The 18,070-nt window shown below is 46.8% G+C and overlaps 1 protein-coding gene across 1 annotated transcript in view; it reads right to left on the bottom strand.

The window, feature by feature from the left end:
* The window catches only part of DNAH2 (dynein axonemal heavy chain 2), a 2,945,517-nt gene that overhangs the window by 861,009 nt on the left and 2,066,438 nt on the right, over positions 1 to 18,070 (bottom strand). The window contains exon 59 of the mRNA XM_085638712.1: positions 7,425 to 7,557. Coding sequence (XP_085494838.1) covers positions 7,425 to 7,557 — 133 coding nt within the window. The remainder of the gene's footprint in view (positions 1 to 7,424; positions 7,558 to 18,070) is intronic.

Below are 18,070 nucleotides of genomic sequence, written 5' to 3'. Positions count from 1 at the left end.
TATGGATCGCTAAGATCAAAAACCAATATTATGTCGAGGGTTACCAAAAAAGAGCATGGGGACATGGAATGTAGTGGCAGTGAAGGCACATTTAGTATATTAATCACATAAACAGTACATCAGTAATGAGGTATTCTGGTAGGGCCAGGTTAACACCAAGAGCTGCAAATGAGGTGGAGGTTATTCGTCAGAGAGAACCTGGATGACTGCATATGCAGCACTATCCATTAAAGATATAAAGAATACATACAGTCACCACTTAGTCCCCAGGGACCTCTGGTGTAGCTCGACAAGCAGCTTGATATTGCGCAAACATAGCCCAAAAACTCTTTGGTCGATTACAAGGGGGGAGCAATTCGTTGTACACATCAGATTGGGTGTTACAATACACCACGTCTTGCTCCCACTCCGCAACTGTAGGCCCTGGACCCCTCAACCATCGCATCGCTAGTCGACGCTTTGCAAGTAGGAGACCCATTGCCACCAATTTGCGTACTGCTTTCTTAAGAGGTTTTGGTGTAGCCAAGAAGCGCTAGCAGGGGATCCGGAACAAGGGATAGTCCTAAAATTTTGTTGAGCTTCTGGAAAATTAATTCCCAATAATGAAACACTGACGGGCATTGCCATGCTAGGTGGAAAAAATCTGCGTGCGGGCATAGCATCTCTCACAATTGTCAGTTTCCCTCAGACCATACCTAAAGAGTCGTGAAGGGTAATAATAAACTCTGTTTAGAAATTTAAAATGAACAATGCCGTGGCGGCCGTTTAGGGATATCTTACGAGTGACCTCGCAACAATAAAACCAGGTGTCGTCTGTGATGGGAGCTCCTATATCAGAATGCCAAGCTTGCCTTACGTTGCTAAGGGAAGACACCCTCTCGCTTTGAGCAAGAGTATAGAGCTTGGAGATGATCTTACATGGGGACTGAGCACTTAGTAAAGCTGTCAGAGGGGAATTAGCAAGGATTCCTGCAAATCATCCCCTAACACTGCCCTTAAAGCATGCAGAGTATGAAAAAAGTGAAACTTAGTGAGGGCTGAGTGTACGCTGTCTGTGCCTGCCAACTCCTCCCAGGTGCCCAATCCTCCATGACGAAATAGATCGCCCATTTGATGTACACTTAGTTTGTGAAGGGAATCCAGGGTACCCCTATCGGAGCTAAGCGCAAACCACTGGCACCAATCGATATGCATACGTGGCGAATATAATTGCGCCCCGTCATATAGCCTCAGGAGCGCATCCCACGCGTGTACTATGGAATTGATTGAGTCTAAAACACCACTCCGTCTAATAGAGGCCCGCGCTAAGAGACGAGGCAATGAGTGGGGGCGGCGACAACCTTTTCGATGTGAAGGTGAGGCAAATCTTGAGGACCATGCACCCAGCTATGGGCATGAGAGGCTTGCACAGCTCTATAATACAATTTGTGGCATTGAGTCCGCCAGCGGCATACGGAAGCATGAGCGTATCAAAGGCAACTTGCGGGGTCTTACCGGCCCACGCCAGTTTGATCATCAGGGACCGCAGTTCGCGAAACAACTGTGGAGGGATCACGATTGGTATATTCAGAAACAAAAAAAGTAGGCGAGGTAGAACAACCATTTTCATTAAAGATACTCTGCCAGCCAAAGACAATGGGAGTCATATCCATCTGTCTACGTCATCCCCTATCTTCCCTATTAGTGTACCATAATTGGCACTAAGTACCTCTTCGGCATCGCACCGGTTCAGTAGTCCACTGGACTGGGAATTCAAGCGGAAACTGCACCGTGGTAGGAGTCAATGGGAACAAAATGGATTTATCCCAATTGATCCTTAAGCCGGATAACCCTCCGAAGCATAGTACCGCCCTTATCACAGGGGATAGATGAGTCTCAGGGTCCCCAATGTATAGAAGTGTGTCGTCCGCAAATGCCGAGACAATGAGGTTATAATGAGGAAAGCGAAGCCCTCTGTGACTGTGGTATTTGCGCAGTGCCCACAACAGCGGCTCAACAGCTATCGCATACAGCAGCGGGGACAACGGGCAGCCTTGCCTCGTGCCACGGCGGATTGAAAATGGGGTGGAAACCAGATCTCCCATGCAAACCTGAGCCACTGGGGAGTTGTATAACACCGACACCATTTGTAGGAATTCCGCTCAGACCCCAATGCGACGCTACACCGCATACATGAATTTCCATTCAATGGAATCGAAAGCCTTTTCGGCATCAAGGAAAAGCGCGGCGGCTTTGACCTCTGGGCGAATATGCTACAGCGCTCAAAAAACTGTGCGGAGATTTTGTGTGAGCGTGCGACTCGGGATGAACCCAGCCTGTTCAGGGACAATTAGTTGTGGGAGGAGTGGAGAGAGACGGTTAGCAAGGACCTTCGCGTACAGCTTAGTGTCCACATTGATCAGGGAGAGCGGACAGTAAGAGGGGCATATACGGGGGTCCTTGTTGGGCTTCAAAAGAGTAATAATTAATGCCTCGCGCATAGATGGGGGTATAATGCCGTTCGCAGCCATGTCATGGAACAAAGTTATTATTTGTAGAATGAGGAGCTCGCTGAAGGCTTTATAAAAGGAGACTGTGAGGCCGTCAAGCCCAGGTGCACTGCCCTCGCGCATCGAACCCAGAGCAAGACGAATCTCTGCCGCTTCAATGGGCCACATCAAAAACTCCCTGTGCCAATTTTATAGCCAGGGAAGCTGTATATTTTCCAAGTAATTAGTAATGTCATCATCACTTGGGGCAAGTTTGGGGCTGTATAGCTCCTGGTAGTAAGATAGGAATTGCATATTAATGTCAGTGGGTTGCGTCAGGGTCGACCCATCATCACCCTCCAACTCGACAGCATCACGCGTGTCCAGTCGCCGGTGGGCCATTGCCGCCAGGACTGAGCCAGGCCGATCAGTCTCACCATAAGCTCTAGCAGAAGCATATATGCCCATGTGCTTGACCTCGCTATCCGCTGCCTAATGGAATTCTGCCAACGTGGTCGTAAGCAGGTCTCGCAACTCAGGGTCATCAGAGTGAAGCAGACAGGACTCTATATCGGAGAGCCGAGTCTCCAGCAATGCAATCCGATCGCGAATAGCACGGAGTACGCCCGCATGTTTACTAATAGCAATACCCCTAATGATAACTTTGAATGCTTCCCACACTGTCATAAAGGAATCGACCGACCCCACATTTGTCTTGAAGAACCCAGAAATAGCCTCAAGCAGCTCGGAGTGAAAAACAGAGTCAAGCAATGAATAGGGCGGGAACCACAAGAACGGGGGTGGAATAGGGGGAGGGACCGCAACCGTAACCATACTCGGGAAGTGATCAGAGAAAGAGCGAGCTAAGACTGAGCAATTCAGCACCTTAGGCAATAAGGATTGCGAGATAAACCAGTAATCAATACACGTGTGGATATCATACTGTGCTGAGTAATGTGTGTACCCCCCCACTAGTCGCTGAGCGAGAATGCCAGACATCTGCCAATTGGAGCTGCAGGGCAATATCTTGCACTGCCTTCGCCGATGCAGAGAGTGGGCGGCCGGGGCCTCTGGAGCGATCCAGTGTCGTATGCATTATACAATTAAAGTCCCCCCCAGAAAATCGGCAAAGCACAATGTTTTTTAATTAAATCAAAAAGGGATTGATAAAACTCGGGGTCATCATAATTAGGACCGTAGGAGTTGACTACAAGGAACCCTCATTGTGGGCTGTGACAGTGGGAGATGACGAATCTACCCGCAGAATCTGTAAATAAAGGTGCTATTTTGAAACCAGCCTTAGGGTTAAGCCAGGTTAAAACACCCCTAGCATGGGAGGTAAAGCAAGCGGCATGTGAGACACCCGCTAACTTTTTGCTAGAAAGAAGCGCAGCGTCCGGGGGCAGGTGAGTCTCCTGAAGCAGCGCCACATCAACCTCCTTGTGCTTTAAATAAGCTATAACCTTTCTCACCTTGCGCTGGTCATTTAGACCGCGAGCATTCCACGTCACAAGGGTTAGACTAGCAGACTAGCAGATGATTGGGGCCTAGTTCAATGGTCACTCATATTGAACACAGACGCCAGCAAGGTGAATCGCAACCTTCACCTCATCAAGTTCGAAATCGAACATACAGACACCATTCAAGCTCGTACTCCATAAAGCAAGGGGAAAAGGAAAGAAATACATACCCACCACATACAAAGTAGGAAAATTAGCGATCCGAACATGACAAAAAGAAAAAAAGGGAAAAACAATCCACAAACACTTACCACCCCCCACCCACGCCTTGCAAACCCCAACTCTGCAAAGGCAAGCTTCAACCCACCCGAACAATACAATAAGGCAACCCAAACGAGAGGCAAATCCCCGCGACCCCCTGAGATCCCCAACCCATTGGAAGCAGATCAGCGGTTAACGCAGTGGGGCGGTTGTTGCCCAGCTACACACACTGAGCCAACCCACCACTCAAACACCGCCTGCAAGTAACAAATCCACTGTGACCTCAAAGAGGCATTCATAAAGAAATAGCGAATAACCACAGCAACTTTGCCCAAGAGGGCCCAGGCCAACAGTAATAGAGCAAGTCATTGTGGGGTAGTGTGGTAACCCAGCCACTCACACCGGGAAGCCATGAAGGCAAGAAAAACAGCACCCCGCAAGGGGAAAGCAATTCCACGCATCAGCAGAGCAACACTAAGAGCACCAGTCACGTAGCAAGGCCAACAGTGGACCAGCAGGGAACAGATTAACATATGGCCACACCTTTAACAGTAATAAAGGGAGGCATATATAGCACACAAATAAGACACCACAAGTCTCTCAGTCATTATCATCCAGGGATCCAGAGCGGCATTCTGTAAGGAAGAGGCTTGTTGAATGCTCGAATGTTTGTTGGCCTTTTCCCAATCGCGGAAGGCCTTTTTCAGGTATTGTGGGTCAGAGTAAATCCTGGGCTTCCCATCAAAGAGGACCTTCAGGCGTGCTGGATATAGCATGGCATATTCAGTGTGGTGGTCTCGCAGTTCGCGTTCCATTGTAGTAAACTGCCGCCGTGCCTCCTGCACTTTTAAGGTGAAGTCAGGGAATAGGGAAATGTCCGATCCCTCGTACCTTAAGGCTCCCAGTTCACGTGCTTTGTGCAATGCAGCGTCCCTGTCCCGATAATTTAAAAGTTTAACATCGATGGGCCGGGGAGGGGCTCAAGGTTGGGGCCGGGGCCCGAGGGAGCGATGCGCCCTCTCAACGACGAATAGGTGAGAAAAAGTGTCAGCTCCCAGAAGAGAGGTCAGCAGGCGCTCTACGAACTGCTCCATGCTCCCTGTCGCTGTGGACTCCGCCAGGCCAGTAATGCGTAGATTGCAACAGTGTGACTGGGCCTCCAAGTCCTCCTACTTGTCGTGTAGGGCCGCATGAGTGCGCTCCATCCGCTTCCGTACATCTCCCATATCAGTCTGGGTCTCCTCTACCTCAGTGATGCGGCGCTCTGCCATATCCAGGTGCTCAGCATGTTTATCGACCCGCTCAGAGACCCGATCCATTCTGTAGGCCAGCCTGTCAATCTTAGAGTCTATGGCAGTGAGGCCCCACTGCATGGATGCAATAATCTGTTTTATATCCCCCACAGGATCGTCAGGGGGGGCCCATCTGCTCCTTCTGCCCCCTCCTCGTTACGACGGGATGTGCGCTGTTCCAATTGTAGTTTGGGTTGGGTGCGATCAACTTTCCCCATAATGGCGATAGGTAGAGCAGGTAAGCGCAAAGCAGAGGAGGGATGCGCAGAATCTCCAGACTAGATGGCTCAACTCACCAGCACTCGTCAGCAGGTCCTGTCACAGCAGGAGGGAATGGCACCTGAGGAGATCCAGGGTCAGCTAAGTAAATGGACCACCGAAGGCAGGCAGGCAGGCAGGCGCAGCCCAAGAAAGCAGTAGGAACATAAAGTATGGGAGCCCACCTTCAGGAGCGTCGCCGGGCATCCCGAGCCAAGGGGTCAGGTAGGCAGAGGGATCCAATGAGGCGGCGATCAGGAGGCAGCACTCCGCAGCAGATCCAGGTGCCACGCACCCACCGGTGTCTCCACTAAGCCGAGGGACAAAATGGCCGCACGATGAAGAAGAATGCCAGGCACAGTCAGCAAACAGCGCAGCAGCGCCAGGCATCAGCAAGGGGGCCCCAGCAGGCCAGGCTCCAGGCCGTGCGGGATCACAGCAGGCAGCCTCAGGTAAGCCCGACCCGGCCACACAGAAGATCGTGTCTCAAAGTCCTCGCTGCAGCAGCAGGAGCGGCGGGTGCAGGGCAGGAGGGAGGCTCTCAACGTCGCACCAGCAGGTGCCGGCCCGGGTGTCAGGAGGGCCGGCTTTTGCCAAACTTTAGGCCGGGGATCAAAGGGCGCACCGCGTTGCGGCCGCCGAGCTCCCGCAGTGTGCGAGAATGACGATGCCGAAAGCAAGCTGGTTACCCCTCTGGGTTCGCGGGCACTCGGGCAACAGATGCCGGTATTTATGTTGTGCTCATGGCGGAATTATGGCCGGTTCCCGAACGGATAGTGGCGGTGATGAGCGGAGTTCTAGGGAAGCGCGGCCATCTTCCAGCCGGGCCAGCTCCGCCTCCTCAAGAGGAAGTAACACTTCAGGAAGATGTAACATTTAGACTCTGATAGAGGCTTTTATTAATAATAAAAAGATGAAGGTTACTGATACTTACAATTCCTAAAGTCTGTGACCACAGCTATATCTTTCATATAATTTGGTGCCCAGCTACTATGGCCAGAAATTTTCAGAGAAATGGAACTTAATGTTGATGTAACGGGTAGTGCTGAAGGAAAAGTTATTTACCCGTAACACTGGTTCTCCAATGTTGATTTCAATCAAAGTCCTGTGACTGGTTAAATGTTTATGCTATAACTGAAGATCCTTACTTTTCAATGCTAGTAGGAAGAGTTACCAATATCTAATTTATAGGAGCTATAGTGCTGAGGAAGCTTTTGTTTGGGATACTTACTTTGATGTATCAGCACACCGTTTTCAATTCATGCTTTACTATTTCAATTGTACTAAATTGGCATGCACTAGTGTCATTCTAAAAAAGAGTTAATTATGTTTATTTTACCTTACTTGCACACATCTTGCACACATCTAAACTTTGCATCTACTTTTTTGAACCTCACTGCCCATGAGGACTGTACAAATTGACATCATATCATCTAAGAGAAAAGCTTTGTATTTGTTTATTGCCATTTTATATATTATAGTCCTAATCAAAAAATAAGCACAATGAACAGTCGGTTCAATCATGTGTGGATCCACAACCCTCTGCACTTTGGACCTCAAAGAGTCTCAAAGACCTGGCTTGGTTATGTGCTCTTGCTGGATCTTAGTGGCAGGCGAAGCCTGGGAATCTATGACAGTTCTAACACTGGACACATTGTTTAACTAGCAGTCTTCACCTTACTTACCCCTTCCATGTCTCCTAAATCTGTCCCAGTGAGGTACTTCTCTGCCACCTCCAGCAGCGCATCCTCAGGCCACTCAGAGAACCAGTCTATGGTGGTGCAATTCACAAGAGCAGGGTATTGGCGTATTCGGTTTCTGCAAGAAAAAATGATGAGTTCAGTTTGGCTGGGGACACAGCTTCACTGTATGGCTGAAATCCACCCACCTTACTCTGGCTACTGACAAAATATCGGATCCATCATTACATTAATCAAGCTACTTTACAAGATCCTGTCCTAACCACTGAATTACATTCAAAGGTCCTTTCATCTTGGCAGTGAATGAGAAATGCGGTCGTCCCCAAATCTGAGGAACTGGGTTCGAGTCTCGGCAACGACGCTGAACATCCTGTGATTCTGGGCACATCACTTAATCTCCCCCTGCCTAGCAAAAAATGAATGTGTCCTCATGTAACACAACTGGTGATCGTGTAAAGTGCTCTGATACCTGATTCGGGTCAAGTTTGCGCTATGTAAAACTCTGGAAAAAAAATGTTAACAAATGTGACATATGCTATTTATTGTAAATAAGGCATGACAAGATTGGAAAAAGTGAATAAGTGACCAAGTGAGAGAAAGTAAGAAAAAAAAAAAATAATAATAAAACCACTTATAAAGCGCCTGGTTACACCAACTGGTGTGTCCCCACGCTGGAAACGACTCTCTAGAAGGCTGGATGGAACAAGAGCTATGAAACAAGGGCAAGACGGACACAAGCCTCATAGCTGCAAAAGCCAAGTTTTCAATCATTTTCAGACTTTTTTTATGCATGGAGGTGGGGGCTGCCCAAAATGCCAATGCCCCCACCACCACAAAAAATAGCCACAGTCTTTCTGCCCCCCTTGGGGGCATATCGGGACAAACCCCCCTCCCCCGATTCACCCCAGGGCAGCAGAAAGCCCACTAGGCTCCGACAGTTTTTTAGCAATGTGCCTACCTGTGGATTTTGGGCCCTAGCGCAGCTGCCACGTAGGGAAACCACTTTTTCTCAACTTTCTGTGTGGGAAAGTTCTGGAATCTACGTGGATCCACAAGTGTTCCCCCAGGTCTCCCGATGTAAATGGTACCTCACTCGCGTGGGTGGGTCAAGTACCTGCGACAGGCAAGGACCCAAAACGTATTGAGGAGACATAAAAATGACCTATCACAAAACAACTTGGTTTTGCAAAGGGTGTCACCTGGGTTGTGTCACCTGGGTTTTTGGCCCCGGCTTGGCGGCCATCTTGGGAAACATCCAAACCCACACATTTCTGAAAAGTAGACAACCGGGGGAGTCCAGCGAGGTATGGTTTGCGTTGGTCCCCCAACATTTTTCTACCCATAATCCCCTGCAAACCTCAAATTTAGCTGAAAAAAATCACTTTTTTCTCAAATTTCTGTATGGGAAAGTTCTGGAATCTGCGTGGATCCACAAATTTCCTCACACCCAGCATTCCCCCAGGTCTCCCGATAAAAATGGTACCTCACTTGTGCGGGTAGGCAAAGTGGCTGAAACAGGAAATGGCCCAAATCGTATTGTGGAGACTTCAAAATTACCTATAACAAAACTACCTGGTTTTGGGAGGGGGGGGGGGGGGAACCTGGTTTTTTGGCCCCGGCTTGCCGCCATCTAGGGAAACCTACCAAACCCACATGTTTTTGAAACCTAGACACCTTGGGGAGTCCAATGAGGTATGGCTTGCGTGGATCCCCCAACGTTTCCCTACCCAGAATCCCCTGCAGAATGTTTTAGGTTTGCAAGGGATTCTGGGTAACAGAACCTGGTGAGAGGCAGTCAAGTCACCCCATCCTGTATTCCCATGGGTGTCTAGTTTAAAAAAATGTATAGATTTGCTAGGTTTCCCTATCTGCCGGCAGAGCTACGGTTAAAAAATTACAGCTAGGTACTTTGCCAAAAAAGGGTCATTTTTCACTGTGAAATTGTGGTGTGTTCGCATTGCGATTTGCGCCGTTTCCGGTCGCGGGCACTAGGCCTACCCACATAAGTGAGGTACCATTTTTCTCAGAAGACTTTGGGGAACGCGGGGTGGGTGGAAATTTGTGGATCACGCAGATTTCAGAACTTTCCACCACAGAAATGTGAGGAAAATGTGTTTTTTTTTACAATTGTTTAGGTTTGCAAGGGATTCTGGGTAACAGAACCTGGTGAGAGGCAGTCAAGTCACCCCATCCTGGATTCCCCTGGGTATCTAGTTTTTAAAAATGTATAGGTTTGTTAGGTTTTCCTAGGTGCTGGCAGAGTTAGGGTTCAAAAACTACAGCTAGGCACTTTGCCAAAAAAGGATCATTTTTCATTGTGAAAATGTGGTGTGTTCACTTTGTGTTGAGAGCCGTTTCCTGTCATGGGCACTAAGCCTATCCACACAAGTGAGGTACCATTTTTATTGAGAGACTTGGGGTAATTCAGATTTGTGAAGCAACCGTTATTACCTATTGACTATCGATGCATTTCTGCCTTCCAAATGAAAGACAATGTGTAAAAAAGAAGTATGATCGATAATTCTCATGCTAGTATGAGCATTCCCAATTTCGGAAATGTGCAAATATCTACTGTTTCTAAACTCTATATTTTGTTCCCTTTCAGAAATACATAGGTGTCTTTTATACCGATTTTTCCATGAACACATTTTCCCAGAATAATTGCTATATACCCGGTACATTATAAAAAACCATTGCAAGTCGCTGCTCAGTTTTTGGCTCTGGGTTCGTCGGGTGCTTGGTGGACCTACAAGTCCTATATATCCCCACAACCAGGAAGGTCCAGCGGATTTAACGGCTTTCAAAGAAGTGTCATAATTAGAAGAAGTTACATGTGAAAACGTTGACACAAAAGGCTGTTTTTTTCAACCAATTTTCAATTTTTCCTATATTTAACTGTTAGTTTCTATAAAGAAACCTTGAAGGATCTACACAAATGACCCCCTGCTGAATTCAGAATTTAATCTACTTTTCCGAAATGTATAGCTTTCCTGGATCCATTATTGCTTTCATACCCATTTCTACCAGTAACTGGAAGGAGGTTGAAAGCACAAAAAATAGCAAAAATAGGCAATGTCCCAGAAAAATGCCAAAACTGTGTAAAAAAATTTGGTTTTCTAACAAACGTTTGCTTGTCCCTGAAAGCTGGGAAGATGGTGATTTCAGCACCACAACCCCTTTTTTGATACAATTTGCAGGGAAAAAAACAGATGCTTTCATCTGTAGCCCTTTTTTCGCATTTTTCCCCAAAAAAACAAAATTTAGCTGTATTTTGGCTAATTTTTGAGTCCCCTCCAGGGGAATCCACAAACCCTGGATACCTTTAGAATCCCCATGATGTTGGGAATAAAGGATGCGAATTTGGCGTGGATACATTATGTGGTCAAAAAGTTACAGGGGCCTAAGCGCGAACTACCCCAAATAGCAAAAAAAAGGTTTAGCGCGGGGGGAAAGGCCTAGCAGCGAAGGGATTAAGATTAAAAAGAGCTGGGCTCAAAATTGAGCATTTTGGGACCCCTTGTGAGAGTGGAATGCTTTTGAAAATGAGTGGGTGCTGCGAAACTTGGAAGCTGCGATCCTGGGGGAAGGAAATCATCCATTTTAGAGCTACTCCCACCTGCCCACCTGACCTAAATTGCTGCAAGAGCAGTTTGTGGGCTAACATGTCGAAGGCTGTGCTGAGGTCCAGTAGGACTAAAGCTACAGTCTGAGCTTCATCCGCACGCCTGCGTAGTGTCTCCGTGGCAAGAAGTAAAGCTGACTCCGTAGAGTACGTGGCTCTGAATCCTGATTGTATTAGATGGTATAGGTTGTGCCGACTAATATGCGCAACCAATTACGTGTGCACCACCTTCTCTGCTCTTTTAGAGAAGTAGGGCAGGCGTGAAATAGGGCGCAGGTTATCCAATAGACCCGGATCCGCTCAAGGTTTTTTCTTTAAGGGAAGGACAATTGCTTGCTGCCACTTACTCGGGACCTCACCGCAGCGGAAGGAGAGCTATAGGAAGTGCTGTTCATAGGGCAGGTGTCCTAACTATGAAGAAACCAAGGAGGAGGGAGACTACACAGAGGAGGAATAGGCTGGAATAAAGGCAGTAGGTGGTACAAAAGGGAGTGGAAAAAAGAGTGGCACTGGTGGGGATAGAGAGCTAAAAACTGGAGTAGGGAGCACAAGGAGGCTCACCATATTCAAAGCAGAAAGAAAAGTTTGATTCCAACATTCTCCAAGACCTATTAATCAGGCAATGAAACAACATGTTTGTTAAAACACTCATTAGCTTGGTTTTGTCAGCCTGGTTTCATCAGGATGGTAATTTATAAACGTAATGTTTTTCCAGGATCAAACATTTTCCTAGTTCCACCTTAATCTGTCCATTTTAAAAATCATACATTTGTCAAGTGTTTGAGGCAGCACATTAATATATTTGTCCAACAAAAAGGGAAAAAGCTGCCTAAATGATGACTTTGGGGTTCTTGATTTGTGCTTATCATTATTCACATCTGTAGATATTTTCAAACCTTTAGAATGGGTCTTGCACTATCTTCCACCTTTATGTGACACACCCAGACATATAACCGTTTGCCAGCCTGACAGGGTTTTTTCTGATATGATCAGTTGGAGATCACCATCTGCTTGCCAAAGAGACAGCCAAGTGTACATTGTGAGAGACAAGAGGAAGAATTAAAGCATAGTAAATCACTATAAAAGTCATTTTTGCATCACTCTCTTAACTGCCCTTTTTCCTTTCCCGACTGCTTGGGAATCAGATTTCCCGGCCTCTAAAATGCTGCAAAGAGGAAGACAACAGGTCAGATCAGGCTTCAAATAAAACCTTTCCAGATAATGTCAATGCTGAAAGCCACACTTTTGTTAAAAGTAGTAACAGATGTTTAAAGACAGCATGAGGAGAGTTATGTATGGCTGCACTACAAATCTCAACAAAAATTGCAAGCTTTTGTAATTTCACCAAAGCAGTCTCTACTCTGGTGATAAGAGCGTGCACTTTTGGAGGAAACTGAACTCATCGGTTATATAACTGAGCACTACAAAAGAATCTCTGCTGCAACTCACAGATTTCGCAGCCTTATTTTAGGAGTTTCATTTGGCATAAGAAATTAACAAAATTCTGAAAGGACTTGTTCTCATTCAAAGAGATGTGAGATCTTCTGGGTTTGAAAACCATAAGAATATTCCTTGATTCAAGAGAGAATCAAGACCATTGCTACCATGAGCTCCAGCCAGTCGGGAGCCCCATAGGATCCCTGACCACACTTCATCTTCACAAAGGACTAGGTCCCATCTGCGCTACACTCAAAGACTCCCTCACCACAGTTACTTTGCCAGATGCCTGGACAAATGCTACAGTTCTACTCCTCCTGAAGAAACCCTCAGCAGACTGAAGACATTAGCAAACTACAGACTGATCTTCCTGATCCCCTCCCTAGCCAAAGTACTGGTAAAACGTATAAACAAACGACTGGCTGACCACCTCAAATACAACCACCTCCTGGACCCCTCTCAATCTGGATTCAGGCCCAATCATAGCACTGTGACTGCCTTCATTGCTGCTACTCTCAACATCCGCCTGATCATGAAGAGAGGAAGGAGAAATAGCAGTACTCATCCTGCTTGACCACTCAATCGAGTTTGATACTGTTTCCCACCCCATCCTCATCCAATACCTCCTCAAAACTGGCATACAAGGACCTGCCCTCCGATGGATCAGCTCCTTCCTTACAGAACGCCCCACAGTCTGTCATCCTGGTGCCATTTTACCTCCACTGCTGCCAACTAGATCTGCAAAGTGGCCAAAGGAACTTCGCTCAGCCTCACACTGTTCAAAGTCAACATGGCACCACCCGCCAAAATTGTCCTTGTATACAAAATCTGCATTAACTCATATAATGGCACCCAGCTCATCATCTCCCTCTCCACCCACAACACCCAGATGAAGTTTACCTCAAGCATATTTGAAGTCGCTAACTGGATGAAGACCAGCTGTCTAAAGCTTAACTCCAACGGGACAGAGGTTGTAATTTTCAGAAAGGACACCTTGCTATGGAGCCACACCTGGTGGCTTTCTGAACTAGGTTCAACACCCATCTAACCAAACCAGGAACCTCAGGATAATAGTGAACAACCCACTGTAAATGACTAGCCAGATCAACATGTTCACCTCATCCTCCTTCCTCACCCTCAAGCTCCTCAGAAGAATCTTCACCTGGCTACCGCGTCAAATTCCACACACTGACCAGAAGCCTCCTCTCGGCAGGCATCTTACTAACTCCATCCCTCGTATCAGAGGAACTAGTGCTGGTGGGCGAGCTTTCTCATACTGGGCTCCCAAAGCCTCAATAACCTTCTCATCCACATCAGAGTTGCTAGTTCAGTCGTTGAATTTTACAACATTTTTAGGCGCCTACTGGGTGAGATGTGTGCCATACAAATACACATAACATAACGTAACTGTGAGGGAAGTGGTGTATTACTTGATGTGGTTGTGCAACCTTACCGTATAATACACTTACAATGCCTCCTTGGGTGGACACAGGCTTGTTTGTTAAACCTTAACTCAACCCTAGGTAGCAGAGGCTTTGAGAAGTCAAGTTTGAACAAAAGAACAGTGCAAAGCATTTAGAAATACCAAAACGAATGAGAAAGTCACACAACACGAAATAAATATGATACTAATTTATATAAATAGATCATATTTTATGAATTTTTAGACACCCAAAAGAACAAAATCGACTGGAGGGTTTCGGAGATATAGATTTTTTAAGTAGAACATAAACCACAGCTTTTCGTCAAAATGTAAACAATCATTGGTAACTACCGAGGTTAGCGGAAGCTTTGTGAAACGTTTTATTGTTGTTTTTAGGTACTTTGGGCGACCAATTTTGGCAGGGCACAGGTCAAGGGGACCAGTAAGGTTCTATAGAACATTTACCTGGTGACCAAAACAGTTGCAAATCCAATTCCAGACTATATAGGTGAACCGCCAGATACTTCAAAGGAGTGGTCCTGAGGCAAGGGATACAGAATGCTGAAGTTGCCAATGGAATACTGGTCTCTGATCACAAAAAACAGTGGTTCCCTTTTGGTGATGTAGTGGAGACGGAGTTTTAGATACACACATTGCTATGTTAGCATAAGCGTCTTAGAAGTTAGAAACGCCATCTTGCCACTTTTGCTGCTTTTGCACACGACACTGCAGATCGATGTTATTAGATGAAACTGCTTGCCTGCCTTTTCTTCACATGAGAACGGTCTGTTGTTCACATCCCTAGACGTGCACCGCGACCTTGGTCTGAACATTGTGTGCAGAAACAGTCAGGGCCAACAAACAATGTATGCTTTTGAATTCAGGTTGATCGGCCCATGCTCTAGCCATAACACGCACACAGCTGCAAATATTTGAAACTCGAGCGCCTTTAATATTGCGGTTTGCATGCATTAGACACACATTCTGGAGAAGAACTTTTCCAGGCACAGAGCACCGCTGATCCTGTGATGTGATTCACCTAAGCTGATATTTACGGTATGGGGTTCCCCATTCAAACCTAGAGACCTTCTATTAGTCTAATAATACTAGCTTACTAGCGAAGGGAGGGTGGTTGTATTCCACTATCATTTGTAATATGATTTCTCCCTTCATTTTCTATGGTGTTGTAACAATGCTGATGGTTATATTTTTGATCATTTGTCTGCTTATGTTAGCCAAAGTACTGCATCTTAGGACACGTAGTTTATAAAATAAACGTTTTAAACTTTACTGTGTCTCTGATTACTCTTGTTGTGGACTGATATGAGAATAATAACTAACAGGTATTTCTGATTCCCACCATTCCTGAGAGTACTCTAAGTCGCATGTTCTGGGTTGTCTAATCATTGGTAGCTTCGAGGTGATATGAAGAGCAAATGAGACACTTACGCTAGTCGGATAGGGGTTCTGGGTACTGAGGTGAGTTTTTGGTACACCGCAATTCACTGAGGTCCTGGTTTCCTGCGCATAGTTCTGTGCATGAGTAGAATCCCTGCAACATGGCACACCTAACGTTTGGTCTTATGATTTGAGACGCCTTAGTAGTGTTTATATTAGTCCACGACGCCCTCACTCTTGTTTCCGGATAGCGGGAGTGATGGTTTTAACCTACCTATTAGTTCAATAGGTTCAATCAAGCTTGTCAATTAAAAAGGTTTTTATATTTTTGGACCCTTTATTGTGCTACTGTTATAATTGATTGCTTTTCTTCTCCGTGTCATTATGGCTGCGGTCGCTATTGCGGCGCATAGCCGAGCACCTCTCTGGCGTCATTTGACGCAGTTCGGGGTGCCGGACGATGGGATGGCTGTAATTTTTGTGGTGAGTGCCGATGCATCATATCCCTACGAGTTGCTTTACTCTTGGGTTACTATGCCGGCGGTGAATGCAGACGACAGTACGTTTCACTCCTATACTTCCACGCAGGTCCCAGCGAATTATACGCCATATAGGACGCAGGAGATTCCTATTTCGGCTTGGCAGCATCGCATTTGGTTTAATGGCGCCCTTCCCCATCCGGTTACACCGGTTCGTTTGGGCCCTTTGTCAACTCCAGGGGCCACTTGGCTGGTACTGGCTGGATTTACACCTCATCCTTGTTATTTGAATGCTACGGTGGATGAGTTACGTGCCCTCCATACAGCCCTGATTACAGTACATCGGGCTTTAGTGCAATACGTTTCACGCAACGTGCAAGTGGGGGCACCTGTTGTTGCGGGGCAGCCAGCTGGCCTGGCCGGGATTGTCATTAGTCCCGTCATGGTTAATTTGGTAATGGGCAAACGCCCCCAGAATAAGGACGATTTACCTTATTGGCTTGCTGAGAAATTTGACCAGCTGGAAGCAGTATTTCCGCACTCGACTCCTGTGGAGAAACACAGGATATTCACCATTAGTTTGCAGTCCCAGAGGTGGCCGATTGTGACAACTGGGGTAAAGTTTTTGCAGCGGTCTACTCGAAGTGCTTCGGCACCCCATCTATGGCCGTGCTTCCCTCCGTCATCAAACGTGTTCAAGATCAACACGGTCCGGAGGCGGCGGTCGAGTTGGGGATGAGGCTTGTCGGTGTGTTCGACGTAGTTGCCACTCTCCTCCTTGGTAACCTCAAGGGAGATGGGGTTCACTTTCAAGTGGCGAATGGTTTAGCCCTCGTAGACGAACTCGATAAGCCCCGAGAGTTGCCTAAAATTATTGCGGAGGCTTATAGAACTATTGGCCGCAGTAGTTTGGGGATTAAGCCTACTATTGTCATACCAGATGTGCAACAGCAAACTAAGGCGAGTCCGTCTTCCAAAGACGATCGTCCAACTTTTCCAAAACAGAATTGGAGAACTAAGAAACAAGGAAAGCAGCAACAGAAACAGGGGTCTCGTCCTGCGTCACCGGTACAGGCATCTAGTGAACGCACATATGATTTGCGCGATCGCACTAGAATTAGGTCACCTGACAGACTTCAGGTTACTGAACAACGTTCTCCTCGTTCTTCACAGAAAACATTGGCCTCACAGTCCGGTGGCGGAGAACGTGGCAAAGGTCGGGGTGCCCGACAAGGACGTGAGCAACCCCGTCAGCCTGACGGTAAGGGCAAGCAGGACGAATTTGCACATCAACGTCCCAAGTTTCAGAAGAAGAAAGTTGCTGCGCTAACAGCGAGGTATGCCACAGATAGTGAGAACGCAGCTTCGGAACCTGACATGGGCACTAACGCTGCTCGACAGCACAGCGGAGGTTACAGTAGTGCGGCAAGCACTGCGTCCATATCTGGAGGCGACAGCAACTGACACGTTCATTACTGTAGAAACTGCAGATACTAGAGTGGCTCCCCCTGACAGACTATATGACATAGTCCTTTTGATTGAAGGTGACATACAACGTACAATACAAGGGATTTTTTGGGATAATATGACCTCTACATATGATATTCTATTAGCAGAGGCGGACTGGCCCCCAGCTTTCATTTTGGCTGCTCCTAGAGGGGAGGAGGTAATCCTCCCATCCTTTGCGCACACAGTGCCAAAGGATCAAGCCCAAAATTTTGCAGAAGAGTGGGTCCAGGTTCTTGCTCCGGCTCTGTACCGTACTCAGGTTGGGTGGGATAAATTGTCGCCAAGCCATGAGATTCCTTTACGGTCTATGCCCCAGCTGCAGCCCCAATATCCCATGCGCCGCGAAACTAGATCTCACGTCGCAGATATCCTTGAACAATTGGAATATCAAGGAGTTATTGAAACCTGTGTGTCACCAATGAATAATCCTCTATTCACTGTAACTAAACCTGATGGGTCGTACTGCATAGTTTTGGATTATCGGCATTTGAACTCTCATTGTCTGACTTGTGCTGTACAGAATACCCACAGTTCTGCCCTCGTGGATAGTCTTGTGAGAAAAAGGTTTAAGACCACACTTGACATATCCAATGGCTTTTTCAGCCATAATCTGTCCTCTATTAGTAGTCAGTGGACAGCGTTTACTTCTGGCGGCAAACAAAAACAGTTTAAGAGATTGGCCATGGGCTATAAAAACAGCCCTGGCGTCTTTGCCGCACGTATAGTCTCTCTGTTAGAGAGCATTGACCCTGATGCGTACTCG

Source organism: Triturus cristatus, chromosome 12 (assembly GCF_964204655.1).
Source record: "Triturus cristatus chromosome 12, aTriCri1.1, whole genome shotgun sequence".
NCBI lineage: Eukaryota > Metazoa > Chordata > Amphibia > Caudata > Salamandridae > Triturus > Triturus cristatus.
Note: the sequence above shows the minus strand (reverse complement) of the source record. Positions and strands in the feature narration are given on the sequence as shown.